Source organism: Punica granatum, chromosome 8, assembly GCF_007655135.1.
Source record: "Punica granatum isolate Tunisia-2019 chromosome 8, ASM765513v2, whole genome shotgun sequence".
Taxonomy (NCBI): Eukaryota; Viridiplantae; Streptophyta; class Magnoliopsida; order Myrtales; family Lythraceae; genus Punica; species Punica granatum.
This window is the reverse complement of record NC_045134.1, coordinates 27,077,936-27,091,168: the sequence shown is the minus strand read 5'-3', so window position 1 is coordinate 27,091,168 and position 13,233 is coordinate 27,077,936. Positions and strand designations below refer to the sequence as shown.

At 37.6% G+C, this 13,233-nt stretch overlaps 2 protein-coding genes across 3 annotated transcripts; one reads left to right on the top strand and one right to left on the bottom strand.

Annotated features, from left to right (window-relative positions):
- Window positions 1-5,754: 5,754 nt before the first annotated feature.
- Window positions 5,755-7,227, top strand: LOC116188453. Its single transcript, XM_031517826.1, has 2 exons — window positions 5,755-5,995; window positions 6,792-7,227. Exons 1-2 carry the CDS (start codon window positions 5,873-5,875, stop codon window positions 6,945-6,947), a joined length of 279 nt encoding a protein of 92 aa, XP_031373686.1. The 5' UTR covers window positions 5,755-5,872; the 3' UTR covers window positions 6,948-7,227.
- Window positions 7,228-7,518: 291 nt separating this feature from the next.
- LOC116188451 lies at window positions 7,519-9,287 on the bottom strand. Of its 2 annotated transcripts, XM_031517825.1 has the most exons (3): window positions 9,020-9,287; window positions 8,623-8,887; window positions 7,519-7,946 (listed from the first exon to the last, which is right to left on the bottom strand). In XM_031517825.1, exons 1-3 carry the CDS (start codon window positions 9,174-9,176, stop codon window positions 7,916-7,918), a joined length of 453 nt encoding a protein of 150 aa, XP_031373685.1. In that variant the 5' UTR covers window positions 9,177-9,287; the 3' UTR covers window positions 7,519-7,915. The 2 variants fall into 2 exon arrangements, with proteins under 2 accessions (XP_031373685.1, XP_031373684.1); XM_031517824.1 differs by lacking the exon at window positions 7,519-7,946 and having other exon boundaries at window positions 8,193-8,887; window positions 9,020-9,286.
- Window positions 9,288-13,233: the final 3,946 nt, after the last annotated feature.

Below are 13,233 nucleotides of genomic sequence, written 5' to 3'. Positions count from 1 at the left end.
GAATCACATTGTTATATAATTTTGATCAAACACACGTAAAACTCATGAGTTGATCATCACGTTTCGCAGCGGAAAATGCTTTCATTTATTTTATAGGATATCAATCTCCTAAATAGTGTCAAAATGAATTAGTCTATGACATTAATTTCAACCGATACATTACGAATAATTAAATTTAAAACAATAGTTATAAAGTTTATAGAATATTAATATAATTTGAAAGATTAAGCTATTTAGAATGTTTTAATTATTGTTTTTATACATCATAAATTAGATACGTCTATATCACTATAGCAAAATCGGGCTTTGGTGATTTTTTTTTTTACCTTGGCCGGCACTTTAAACGTCGGGAAAAATACTCCCGACGTCTTTTTTTGTCAGTAGTGCACCCGTTGGGAGAAATCTCGCGACACTTTCAGAGAAACGTCGTGAAAAATCACCCTAGGCCGATGCTTTGAAAGCATATGCAAAAAACCATGCATATGCCGACATTTGAAAACGTCGGCCCAAAACATGCCCAGGCCAATGTTTCCAATGCTTAGGCCGACACCTCAAGAGGTCAGCCTAAACAAGTCTAGGCCGAAATTTAGGAAGCATCGCCCAAAACCATGCCTTGGGCCACGCTATAAGTGTCGGCCTATATCATTTTTAATTAAAAATTTAACAATCCATTGTCAACAAATTAATAACTTGTTGTGAGTGGTAAACTATACCACTAGGTACATTTACCACTGACAACAGGTTGTCAAGCTTTTGACAAACAATTGTCATGCCTTAGAAATCAAGAAAACATCTTAAATCATTCAAAGAATCACAATACAATTTTCAATACTCAACCACAACTTTGAATCATTAAAATCCAGCATAAACATCTTAAATTGAAAATCATCATATATTAATGGAAGTTCTCATTCAAATGAAAAGGGGTAAAAGTAATGAAAAAAATTGAAAGAGAGAGTCCATTAGCATGAGAGATCGAGGAGAGCTTTGAGAGGTCGAAGAGGAGCCACCGGTAGTAGTGGCAGCTTCAGGAAGGAACAAAAAATTACAGCGAGGGAATGGAATGGGAAACTGTAGCAGCAATTCAAGAACGGATTTAAAAGAGGATGTCGGGACCATCATGTTGGTCTTCATATGGTTGATGTGTCCGATGGTGCTTATGTTGATGTGCAGCTTATTCTTCTCGAACTTAACGAGCGATTAGGGCACGGTCTCAGGAGGAGGAGCTGATATGAAGGTGATGATGGGGAAGGACGGGGATAGAGGAGGTAAGGAGATGGAGGACGATAGTAGAATTGATAATGGAGACAAATGAGGAGTGGAGGAGGGAGGAATGTTATAGTGGCGATGGTGGTAGAGTGAAGATGGCGGCAATGAGAGGTGATGGAAGATAATGGTGATGGTGATGATGATGGATATAACAGAGGATGGGAATGGGTCATTTATCTTTTGGGGCAGTTGAGAAGAAGAAAGGAGAGAGGGGAAGGTTGTCTTATATGCAATCCAACCTTTGAATTTTTGGATTTTCAAATTTTCAAGCAAGGTATGAATATGATACATACTTTTAGTTGTTCAATTGATCTATTGTGATACGTGGTCATGCCTTTCGAGGATGTTCTTAAGCTTTGGAGGAAATCTAGGCCATAAGAAATTTAAAAGTTATTTTATATGATCGAAATGTTGGCATTAACTTGGTCTTTTTATTTTTACTTTGAAAATGTTGTGTTGTGGTTTTTCCTGTAAGTTTTAGCGTATAAACTTGCATATAAGTTAGTTCTTCATATTATCCTTATACTTTAAGGACAATGCCTTAGCTTCTTGATTGGGCCTCTTGGAGCTTGTACCACAGTAGCAAAAACCATTCTACTATAAAAGGCTTAAAGCCATATCGTTTACTTAATAGATATCGAAAGCCTTCGCAATATTTTTTGTAAGTAAATCAGTCTTTTGATAAATAGCCAATGTGAATTTGAGTCGATCAACAACGTACATAGCAATAAGTTAGACGTTCTCTTTTCAATTTGAGACAACTATTGAAGGTCAACGTAAATTCTAAGCGATTAATTTCATTAAAATTATCATCAATAATATCTTGTCTTTTATAACAACATTGCCCTTTTCATTATGCGCTACAAATACCAGCGACAAGAAATTGTCATATGACGACAACGTGTTACCTCTCACACTTTCATACTTTGATAACACTTTTGACAATATCTAATAGTAAAATGACAATTTGTTGACAAAAAAATTCAAATTTTCGAATGAGCGAAAATTTTCCTGCTCGATTTTTTTTTTAAAAAAAAGGCCGTCGATTTTTTAGCGTCGGCATCAATCAAAAAGTGTCGACCATGGCCTCTGTATAATGACATTTTTTATGAAGTCGGAAAAGGTTCCTAAAGTGTCGGCATAGGGACAACAAAAGCCGACGCTTTTCAAAGCGTCTGCTAAAGATGGTTCAATCTCGACGCTTTTCAAAACGTCGGGATTGACCAATTCCAGCCAAATTTTCCCGATGTTTTGCGTTGCGTCGAGATCAAAACGTTGGGCTAGGTCTGTTCTTTTGTACTGTAGTTTATGTACTAACAAAAAAAAGTTATTTAATTGATTTTCTTAGTGCTTTTGTTTACGCAGTTAAAACTCTAAAAAGTTAATCATAAATAAATTTATTGTTGAATATGAACCTTATTGATTTTTGAAAGGGTACTATTGATAAAAAAAAGTAACTCATTTAAAGTGAAATTAAATTTTTAAAACTCAAACAAATATTTACTTATTAAAATTCACCACTTAATTTTTTTTTTATTAAATAGAAGATTTTGTTCAAATAGATCAAGAAATATATTATATTTTATGAATGTCGTGTGGAGAGTTAGGAGAGTTCATTCATTCAGCTTAATATATAAATTGTTATTATATATGAATGATTGATTTCATTAGTTTTGATAATCTACGAGAGAACAACCTTATGTCACTAAATTTCTAGTGGGGAAAAAAAGGGAAAATAGCCTAGAAAATTACATAATTTCCCTAAATTCTCCATTTTACCAAATTTTCAAATTTTAGCTTAAAAAATTGAAACATTTCCCTCAGTTTCCCCTATTTACCAACTCGTCAATTTCGACTCTAACAGTGCTTGTCCATTATTTCTACCTACGTTACAGACGGAGTCAGATGTGAAAAATAGAGCAATTGGCTTTAAGCTAAAAAATCAGATAGTTTGTCAATTTTTCATAATCCACCAAAATTGTTTGACATTTTTCCCAATCTATCGAAATATCAAAAACTCAAAAAATCACATTTTTCATATGTACCCCAATCTACTAAAATGTGAATTATAAGTTTGAATTACAAAGTCATATATGTATATCATTTTGAATATTGAAAAATATTGCATATATCCTAACATCTGTAATTTTTCTCAATTTTATCACAACCTATGAACATGATACGAGGCACCCCAATGTTTAGGGTGACGTCTCAAATCTATCGCAACGTCAATATTCCGTTAATTTTGGACGGAAAATCTGACGTGACAAATAATAGTGCTGACGTGGCAGCGCGTGGGTCACTCTTGTGTTGGCTGACGTGAAAAGTTCATCAGAACAATTTCAAGCTAACTATTTTCATCGCTCAGACCATAATATTGCGAATTCTTGGATGCTATGAAAAGCTCATACATAAGACTGAGCATACAACTACGAGTTCTCTCAAATCTTTTGGGCCATCCACTGCGAGAACAAAGAGAACTCGCAGTTAATGGCCCGAGATATTTGAGAGAACTCGTAGTTACATGCTCAGTCCTATATATGAGCTTTCCGTAGCATCCAAGAACTTGCAATATGGTGGCTCGAGCGATGAAAATAGCTAGCTCGAAATTGAACCGATGAACTCTTCATATTAGCCAACCTAGCAATGACCCACCCACTATCACGTCAGTACAGTTATGTGTCATGTCAGATTTTTTGTCCAAAATGAATGGAATATTAACGGTGCTATGGTTTTGAAACGTTACCTACACGTTGGGATGCTTTGTGTTATTTTCATATGTTAGAATAAAATTGAGAAAAAGTATAGATGTTGGGATATATGCAATATTTTTTGGTATACAAACTGGCATACATATATGATTTTGTAATTCAAACTTATAATCCATATTTTAGTAGATTAGGGTACATGTGAAAAGTATTTGAAATTTTTTGAGTTTTTGATATTTCGATATATTGGGGAAAAATATCAAATAATTTTGGTAGATTAGGAAAAATTGACAAACTATCTGATTTTTCAGTTTAAAACCAATTGCTATATTTTCCCCGTCTACCACGTAAGTAGAAATAACGGTCACGTCAACACCATTAGAGCCGAAATTAACGAGTTGGTAAACGGGGGATACGGAGGGAAACGTTTTGATTTTTTAAGGCAAAATTTAAAAAGTTGGTAAAATGAGAAATTTAGGGAAATTATGTGATTTAAATTTTTTTTTTAAAAGGCACGGTTTAGAGAATGGGCCCACTTGTAAACACCTTCGACTCCAACAGAACAGATGTTTTCAGACTCAGATTTATTTGAGCTAAAAGTCGTTTCATGCATTGAACCAAAAGTGAAATTTTATTGTATAAGCCTAGGAAATTAATTAATTATAGATAGATAGATATATAAATTAAATAGATGTTGCCCATTAGGATCGCAGTGCCGTCCGTGACCTCTCGAGGTAAAGATTGGACCAGCCACCCCGACACGGCAACTACTCCTATAGGGCCATTCTTATGGACATAAATTTATATATATATATATACACAGTATGATAATCAACTAGATTTCAAGATAAGAGATGTCTTCTTTTTTTTTTTCTATTTTATTTTTTCTCGGCAAGAAGATAAGAGATGGTACTTCGACAGTGATATATGTTCTCTTTTTAAAATAAAGAAATCAAAAGTTCAATTATGATAAATAAGATGTTTCATGTATATTTATTTCTCCTCATTTCCTGTATGAGACTCATGATCTTTTTATTTTAACTTAAAAAATTGAATTAACTTATTTGAACATAGGAAGAGCTTGACATGGTTGGTTTTATTATTAGATTATTGTTGTGTTATTATCAGTCACCTAGAGAAAATTCTGCATCTTTACCTACCACTTTTTTTAAGTTACTATTAGTATTAATAATAATAATAATAATAATAAATTTATTTATATAATAATATGATAATTCATATATATTGATAATGTAGTGTATTATTTTTTTTAAAAAAAATCTACGAAACCTTATCCTAAAGTATCACTTTGCATTCGGGGCTTCACAATCACCGAGCCCTGTTGACAAACCAACGCCCACTACTTTCTATCTGTGGCGGCCCAATGATCCGACCAACGAAAAGACCCTCCTCGTATTCATTCTTACTCATAAACACCGAAAGAAGTTGATTGGTAATGCCCGAATTTCCGAGTGACTTTACTTATATGGGTGCGGCGAAATTGCAATAGGATGAGTTGTGCATGGAATCACGGGACGTCCTCTTCTGCTCCAATGCATGCTATCTCCAAGCCTCATCGACTTCTCGGAAGGGAAATTACGATTTGTTCTCAGTTTCTCTGCGATACTTTTAAACGAAATCTCCGGATTGCACACAACATTGTTATGTCTCCGCTACGCATGGATTGGGCCTAAGGTCGACTGGATTGAGACCCATATGGTGACTGGAAACCGGTGATACGTAAACCTTAGGGGGCAATCTGTCAAGTATAAAACTTCTGGGTGCCTAAGGTAATTAAATCAAACATCAGAATCCCCTGCCCACGGGCGATCGAGCTTTTCAAGCTGCAAATCGGAGCTCCGGGGGGCATCAGCACAAGGGGGAGGAAGAGCGCCATGTTGCAGTTCCCGGCGTACTCGAGGATAATTCCGTCGTCGTTCCTGCTGCCGTCGCAGTGGCCCCAGCCTCAGAACGAAGAGATTCTCCTCGCCATGGAGGAAGCGGATTATGAGGAAAAGGTAAATCTTTCATCAACCCACCTCTCTCTCCCCCCCACCATTCCCCGTCGGCGACGCTAATTCAGATTGCTAAGTAGACGCTCTGTTAGGTTCCAGCACTGCGGCTGCACCCTTGGGTTTCCTTTGATTTCAGATTGATCAGTTGCTGGCCTGAATAATGACATGACTGATGAAGTTAGGGATTCTGAGTTATACTCCTTCTGTGGAATCGATTTATATGCCGCATTGATCGATGGAATTATCCGAATTGCGGTGATGAAAAGTGAAAATGTGATCGTATGTATTCTATTGGTATACTCGTACGCTGTTTGTGTAGCTAATATTGTGAAACTCAGAAAGACCATTCATGTTCGAGATGCTTGTATCGGTGTTTAATCGGTCCAGAAACTCGTAAAGGAAAGGATAGGAATTTGAGGTTTCTAGTTAGCTTGGTGGGAGGCTTTATAGTCTCCGGTGGAAGACATAATTCGGAGGAACTTCTAGACTTTGAAATTAAGAGGGTCCAAATGGGAGACGTTCTGCTGTTGTAGGAGGATATGTTCCCAAGTTTAGTTTAATCGGTGATCAACAACAAGGGGTTTCACATACCGAAGGAAATTCGAGTTCTTATATTGGCACTTTTAGATGCAATGAATGTTTAGCACGACTAAATGAAGAACATGTTTGGTGTGAAATTTGTTACTTAACCATCCCATTGTGCGTTTAAGGGAGCTGTCTTTCTAGTGTCCGGCAGCAGCTGTTTTTCAATGATCTCACCTATATGGCCTGTCTGTCTCGGAATGGATAATTTGTGCAGTTAAATGAAATCAGGAAGATCGACAACAACCTCACCGTGGTTGGGCAGACTACTGCCCACGTAGACAAGGAAGACTACGACAACGATGCTGATGATGATGATGCTGATAATGCAGAGGAGTCCGAGGGCGATGAGTTTGAGCAGGAAACGGTTTGACGCTGATGACTACCCTCAAGTTTGATCTTTTCCATCTTGCACCTTCTCTTGCAGCTTGACAGATACATATATGCATCTTGTAGGTTTCTCAGGCACTGGTATTTCTTCTTGTCTCTGCTGTGCCTGTAATATATTGACTTTGTTCCGTTTCTTTCTGGCATCAATTCAGAGTTTCAGTTTTGTCCTGTGATACTCGGTCGGTGTCGCCGCTCAATGTCAGTTATCAGTTCCATGTACAATTCTGGCCTGAATAATCTATTATTGGGTGCGATTGGACCAATTGCTAGCATTGGACTTCCTTTGAAATTCTCTCGTGTGGGAAGAATTCAAAGTTTTTTTCCCGAGCCCGATTCCCGGTCGTCGCAATTCTTACAATGTATTTGAATGGTCTGCTCCGCCAATTCAACACCCAATGTAGTCATAGCCCTTAAGCTATTAGGTGCCACATGTTATCGGGCATTGGCGTCAAGAATCCTCCATTGATGATGGACTGATGTAACACATATTTGTCCAACTCGAGCACCTTCTGCGCTGATGTTTTGCGTCTTTGACGCGACATTGGATTATCATGTAAGTTGCAAAGTCATCTAATCTTCGTCCCGTTCAAATTCAATGAATGCTTTGATGGGTTGGGTAGAACAACCGGCCTTCCCTGGGCCCTTATCACTGTCAGTTGGCCAACTTGCAAGGGTCCCATCTGATTGGTGAAATAATTGACCATTTCTAGGAATCAACTATCATTCCACCTCAGACATTTCTGTCCTTCTATCAAGAAAAGACTGCTTCCGCGTCCGATTAATTCAATTGATTAATTTGACGGCAGATTTTTATTCTGTTTGGTTCGATTCGATTTATGTTCGGTTCCATTAATTAATCCCATGCGGCTTTAGCCACGGCTTGATGCTTTCTGACTCAAGGCTGGTCCCAGAAGGTTCGATGCAAATGAATTGGTTCCTTGCATTATTTATTCACCACAAACAATCCCCCGTCTTCACTGACCTGCAAATGCAAATAACCCAAAAAAAGAAAAACGTCAGTCATGAGATTCACAACGCAAAATCAAATAGTTCAAAACATTTAATGGAATGAAATGGAAAGGGGGGGAAAAAAAAAAGAGGAGAAAAATAGTATGGTCACCGGGACTTGACCCGGAATTAGGACGGGAACAGAGGACGAAATGTTAATAAGATAAACGACGGGAATGGAATGACGCTTGGGGTGATGATCGGAAAAAACACGGCGATGAAGTCGGGAAAATTTTGTTTTTGAAAAACCAAGCGGAGTGGCTGCGGGCACAGATCGACAGATATCAAACCGGAAAAATCTCATGGAGTCGAATTTGTACAGTCTCGTCAAATCAACCCACAAATAATAAATCGTTTTAATCTAATTCAATTAACTATGATTTTCGTCGTCGTCGTCTCTCTCTTTTCTTTTAATTGTAATTTCTTTTGCTGTTCCTATAATTAGCCCTCAATTCCGCTGTACTTCCTTATGCGGGAGCCTGGTCCCATAATTGCAGCAGCAAGGAGCGCTGCAGAAAACCCTGGGCCCTCCGCAAGCATAGTGACGGGGGTTTATGCAACGCGGATTCGCTTCTCCGCCAGTAAATCTGACCGGGAAACGGCGCGGAGGGGAGCGGCTCCGGCGACCGTAGAGTTCGCCGGGGAAGTACCTCGTCGGCCGGTAGTTGGATATCGGCGACTTGTAACTGGAGAGATCTACGGTGGAGTGAGAAGGAGAAACTTGTTTGAGAGATTCTGGAGGTGAGAGGACGGCTCGGATTTTCTGATTCGGCGAAGATCTGTCGTACTCTTCAATGATGTTGGCCAAATCCTCGTCGGACTTGACCGAGATCAGCGTCTCCAGGTCGCCGTTCGGCAACTGACACCTCAACGTGACGGAGAATCCGCAGAACTCCACGAGCTTCACCATCAGCTCTGCAATCACACCGCACAAGCCGCGAACGCCGTTAACTCACAGACAGACAGACCTCACCACACTCCGCACCGCAGCAACAACGAAACGAAACGAAACGAAACGAATCGACCAAGGGGAATGGATCAACGGACCTGCATAGGACACGGAGCGGTCGACGGAGAGGATCCTGGTGAAGCCACCAAGGTAACGGAGCTTGCCGTCCGGTCTACGTGGCGCAATCGTGCCGCCGTAGCTGCACAGGAATTTGATGGTGCTCGAGCAAGAGCTGACTTCTGATTCTCTCACCATCTGGTTTGGCTCCGTCTTCTGCTTGGCAATGGCGACTGAGAAGGTTCTGCAGAGGGCTTCGGGGGCTCTGCTTCTAAGCTTCAAAAACCAAGTCGAGCGTTCCGGTGGTATATTTATAGCGCGGGTGGGGGGTTGGGACCCACGCTCGGGGTTTCAGTTTTATAACCTGAAGGGAGGGAAAGGGCAAGGGCGCGTTTGGTTTGTTGACGAAGTTACGACGTTTCCGGTGATTCGATTATTCGGATATTCGTTTTCTTTCGGAACGGAAAAAGTAAAGAATGGGTGGCTCAGTGGGGGGCTGGCCCACCGGGGCCCACTGAGTTGGTTGTGTTACGTGGGCCTCATTTTGGTAGGCAAGCTGGCAATTTCCATAATTTCTTGCTCACTATTTTCCCGGAAATTACGCGTGAATTATGTGTACGAAAAAGGCAGGAAATTCCGAAATTCCTTCGGCACAACATGGGTATTGCACCGTTAGTACCAAACCTTTTTAAAATGTGACATTTCGATATAAAAATAAAAAGAAATCATAACAATCGTGTACAAAAGGGTTTTAAATTGTAACAATGTTAGACAATCCGTCAATTTGAGTCCAACAGGATTAATGGTTTATGATGTAACATCCTGTGTAGCAATTGACATGCCATCTATCGTTGATGTGGCTACTATGTCGTAATTGGGAAGCACTCTTGCTTTAAAAATATAAAAAAATTAAACGTAAATATCGAAATTACCATAAAATAAAAATAGTTATAAAAGTTCTAAAAAATAAAATATAAATATAAATATAAATAATTTGAAAAAGTAATTAAATTAAACATTTTTGCCCAAATCTGAAAAAAGGATAAAAATAAAAAATAAAAAACCCTAAGATCGAGTGTGGGGAGGAAGGAGAAGGGAAGCAGCGAAGCCATCGCTCCGACTCCGACTTCGGCGAACCACCCGCATCGGAATCCTTCTACTGAGCTCGGTCACAGCGCCTTCCCTCCCTATTGACCTCAGCCCATGCTTCACCGCCACCAGCAACATCCCCTGCCTCGACCTCGAACCTTGCACCACCACGAAGCTGCATCTTTGGTGAGTTTGTGAGCTCCATTTCTCTTTACGATTTGGCCGTGAGCGCCTTCCCACCCTGTCGACCTTAGCCCATGGAGGTCTCAAATGATCCGCCCTTTCTTTCTGCGTCTCATGCACTCAAAGTTTTTTTGTTCAAACATGCACTCAAATGATTTGTCCAAATTGGAAGATCTCAGTCATTATTTTCATTATTTTTATTTATCTTTTTACTTTTTAAGGATTTCTTTTTATTTTATTTATTTTTACTCTTTTTATTTTTTCATATTACTTTTTTTTTGTTTTTATTAATTTTCATATTTTAATTTTTAAAATATTTTTCAATTTAATTTTTTAGATTTGTTTTTATTTTTTATATGTTATATTTGTATTATTAAAATATTTTTATTTCATTTCATTTTAATTTAATTTAATTTAATTTTAATTTAAAATGATATGTAGGAGCCACGTATTCAAACTTTACTATTAGCGGTCCACACAGGAAGCCACATCACAGGAGTTAACGCCGTTAGCTTCAAATTGATGAAATGTAGTATAATATTACAGTTTAGAAAAGAAACGTGCTCGATTGTTATGTTTTTTTTGTTTTTGTACCAAAGTGTTATTTTTCAAAAATATTTTGTACCAACGATACAATTTATCATGCACAACACACTTGGGTATTATATGGTATTCTCTTTTTTGTCCTCTTTTTCCTCCTTTTTCCTTTTCTCTTTTTCTTTTTTCGTGTCTATTTTTATTTAATAATATTCTTTCCATTTTGTCCATGTGGCTAGAGAATATATCAATTAAATTGTAACAAGCAAGTAAGTAAATATTAATCAAGCCAATTATTGCAATATTATTGACTCTTCCTCGTAGGAGCACTTCAGATTGGTGAGACTCGTGTACAATATTCCAACTTTGGGTCTCTATTAAAGATTCTTTTTTTTTCTGTGAATAAGGTGTATATGTTTCAATTCTTATAAAAAGAAAAAATCACCAACCTGATTTGATTCAAGCAGTTCGGCGTTTGTTTTCCTTAAATAAGGTCTTTGATTCAAGTATTATAAATGGATAAAATTCACGTTGAAAGAGTTTTATTCTCTAGTGGCCACTCGGTTCAGACTGAATTAATCAGAACTCATTGTGTAAATTTTTCATTTGGACCTACACGAACTTGAGCTCATTTACAATCCAAAAGGTTAACTTAGTAGATTGAGCCCTCAATAACTGACCATGAATCGTACGTCCTCTTCCGTGCTCAGGTGAGAGGGGATAGACACCAGACTAGCCTCAAGCTCCACACTCATGCTTAACTATAAGTGCACCATTAACTACCTCGGAACTAGACCGGGTTATTCTCGGGCTTAATTAACACGAGTCGCACTATTAGCTGCATCAAAACTGGATATAGCATGGTGTGAGCTTACACGTATGCTCGAAAGCGTAATCCGCTCTGATACAGTGTAAAATTCCCGCTTGGGCCTACACGAACTTGAGCCCATCTGCAACCAAAATGTTAAACTAATAGGTTGCTGAATCCAAGTCTCATATAAGTATGTGGTTCTTTCTCAATTTTTTCACGTGAGACAACGTATCTCAACATATTGAGTTTTCAGATATCATGATGTACACAAAAAAGGCCCATTAGTTTTAAATCTATTTATTGTTGATAATAAATGTTTTTATTTAATATTTATGGCAAAAATTTTAAATTTATTGGGAGAATTATTTTTTCAGATTATTTTCAATCTTTATTCAAGAATCGGAAAAAAGTTTTAACTTTTCAAGAAACATGTAATAAGAATGATGATATAAATAAGAATTATGTTTCCATCTTTTGGTGTATATATATAAATTAAGAATGATGATAATTTTATCAATGTTTTTTTTTACTATCTATTCATGAACTAACGCATTTTTCTAATTTTTCAAGAAACAATTTAATATTATTGAAAACTGAGGACTTTTTTTATTTTTTAAGTATAAAAATTAAGAATGATAAGAATTTCATTAATATAATTAAAATTTTCGAGTAGTCATAAAGACAATCAACCACGAGCTAATATGTTCATGAAAAGTAGTATTGTGATGCTTTCTCATATCATTTTCCAAATTTTATATATTATAATTAATAATGATGGGATTTTTCTGATTCTCAGTTGATTTTTACCTTTCTTGTTAAATAATTTGGTACGCGTAATAATCTTAATTTAAAACAATGCAAAACTATGAATATCTTTCAAACTTAGAATTGTACGTAAAAAGGATCGATCGTATAACTTCTCACTGGTCATTTGGATCCACGGAACCTGAATGCAGTGGACCTCCAGTGAACTCAACAAAAGGTCGGAGTAATCAGAGGTAACCATCCCAACCTCATACATATTCGAACTCAAGGAAACATGAGCCAAGAAAAACAAATAATAATTCCCGAAATGTTGTTTTTCGCAAGGTCTTGAAATCAACGAAATCACGTTTTTAATTATAATAATTTGTACAAAAAGAAAAAAAGAAAAAAGCATCGGAAGGTTTTGTGCGATGACGTGGAGCGGCCAATGAGATGAGAAGCCAGGCAACACTCGGCCAGTAGTTAGAGAATTTTTTAGATTCTTCTGTGAAGTAAGACAAGACAATTAATTCTGTTTTTTGTCTGAAGTGCAAAGACAAGACAGTTTCCTGAAGCTAAGGAAAGAGGATGAGCAGTGGATTGGATGATGATGATGATGATGATATTCAAATTCAGTTCAGTGGCTTATCCCTTAGGCCCCAGCACCAGCTTGGTCTCCCATATTATTTCCTCGAGAAAATGATTTTTGGGAAAACGACAAAACTCAATCCCATTTCAGTCACAGACATGGCAGATTCCCTTTGTATGGCCTGGGCTTGAGGATGAAAGATGGTGGCTTCCGGTTAAGATCCGAAGGTATCGACCATCATCAGAAGATAAAAACAAAACGGCATGTCAATAAGCTTTATCATCATGAAGGTATCCATTTTG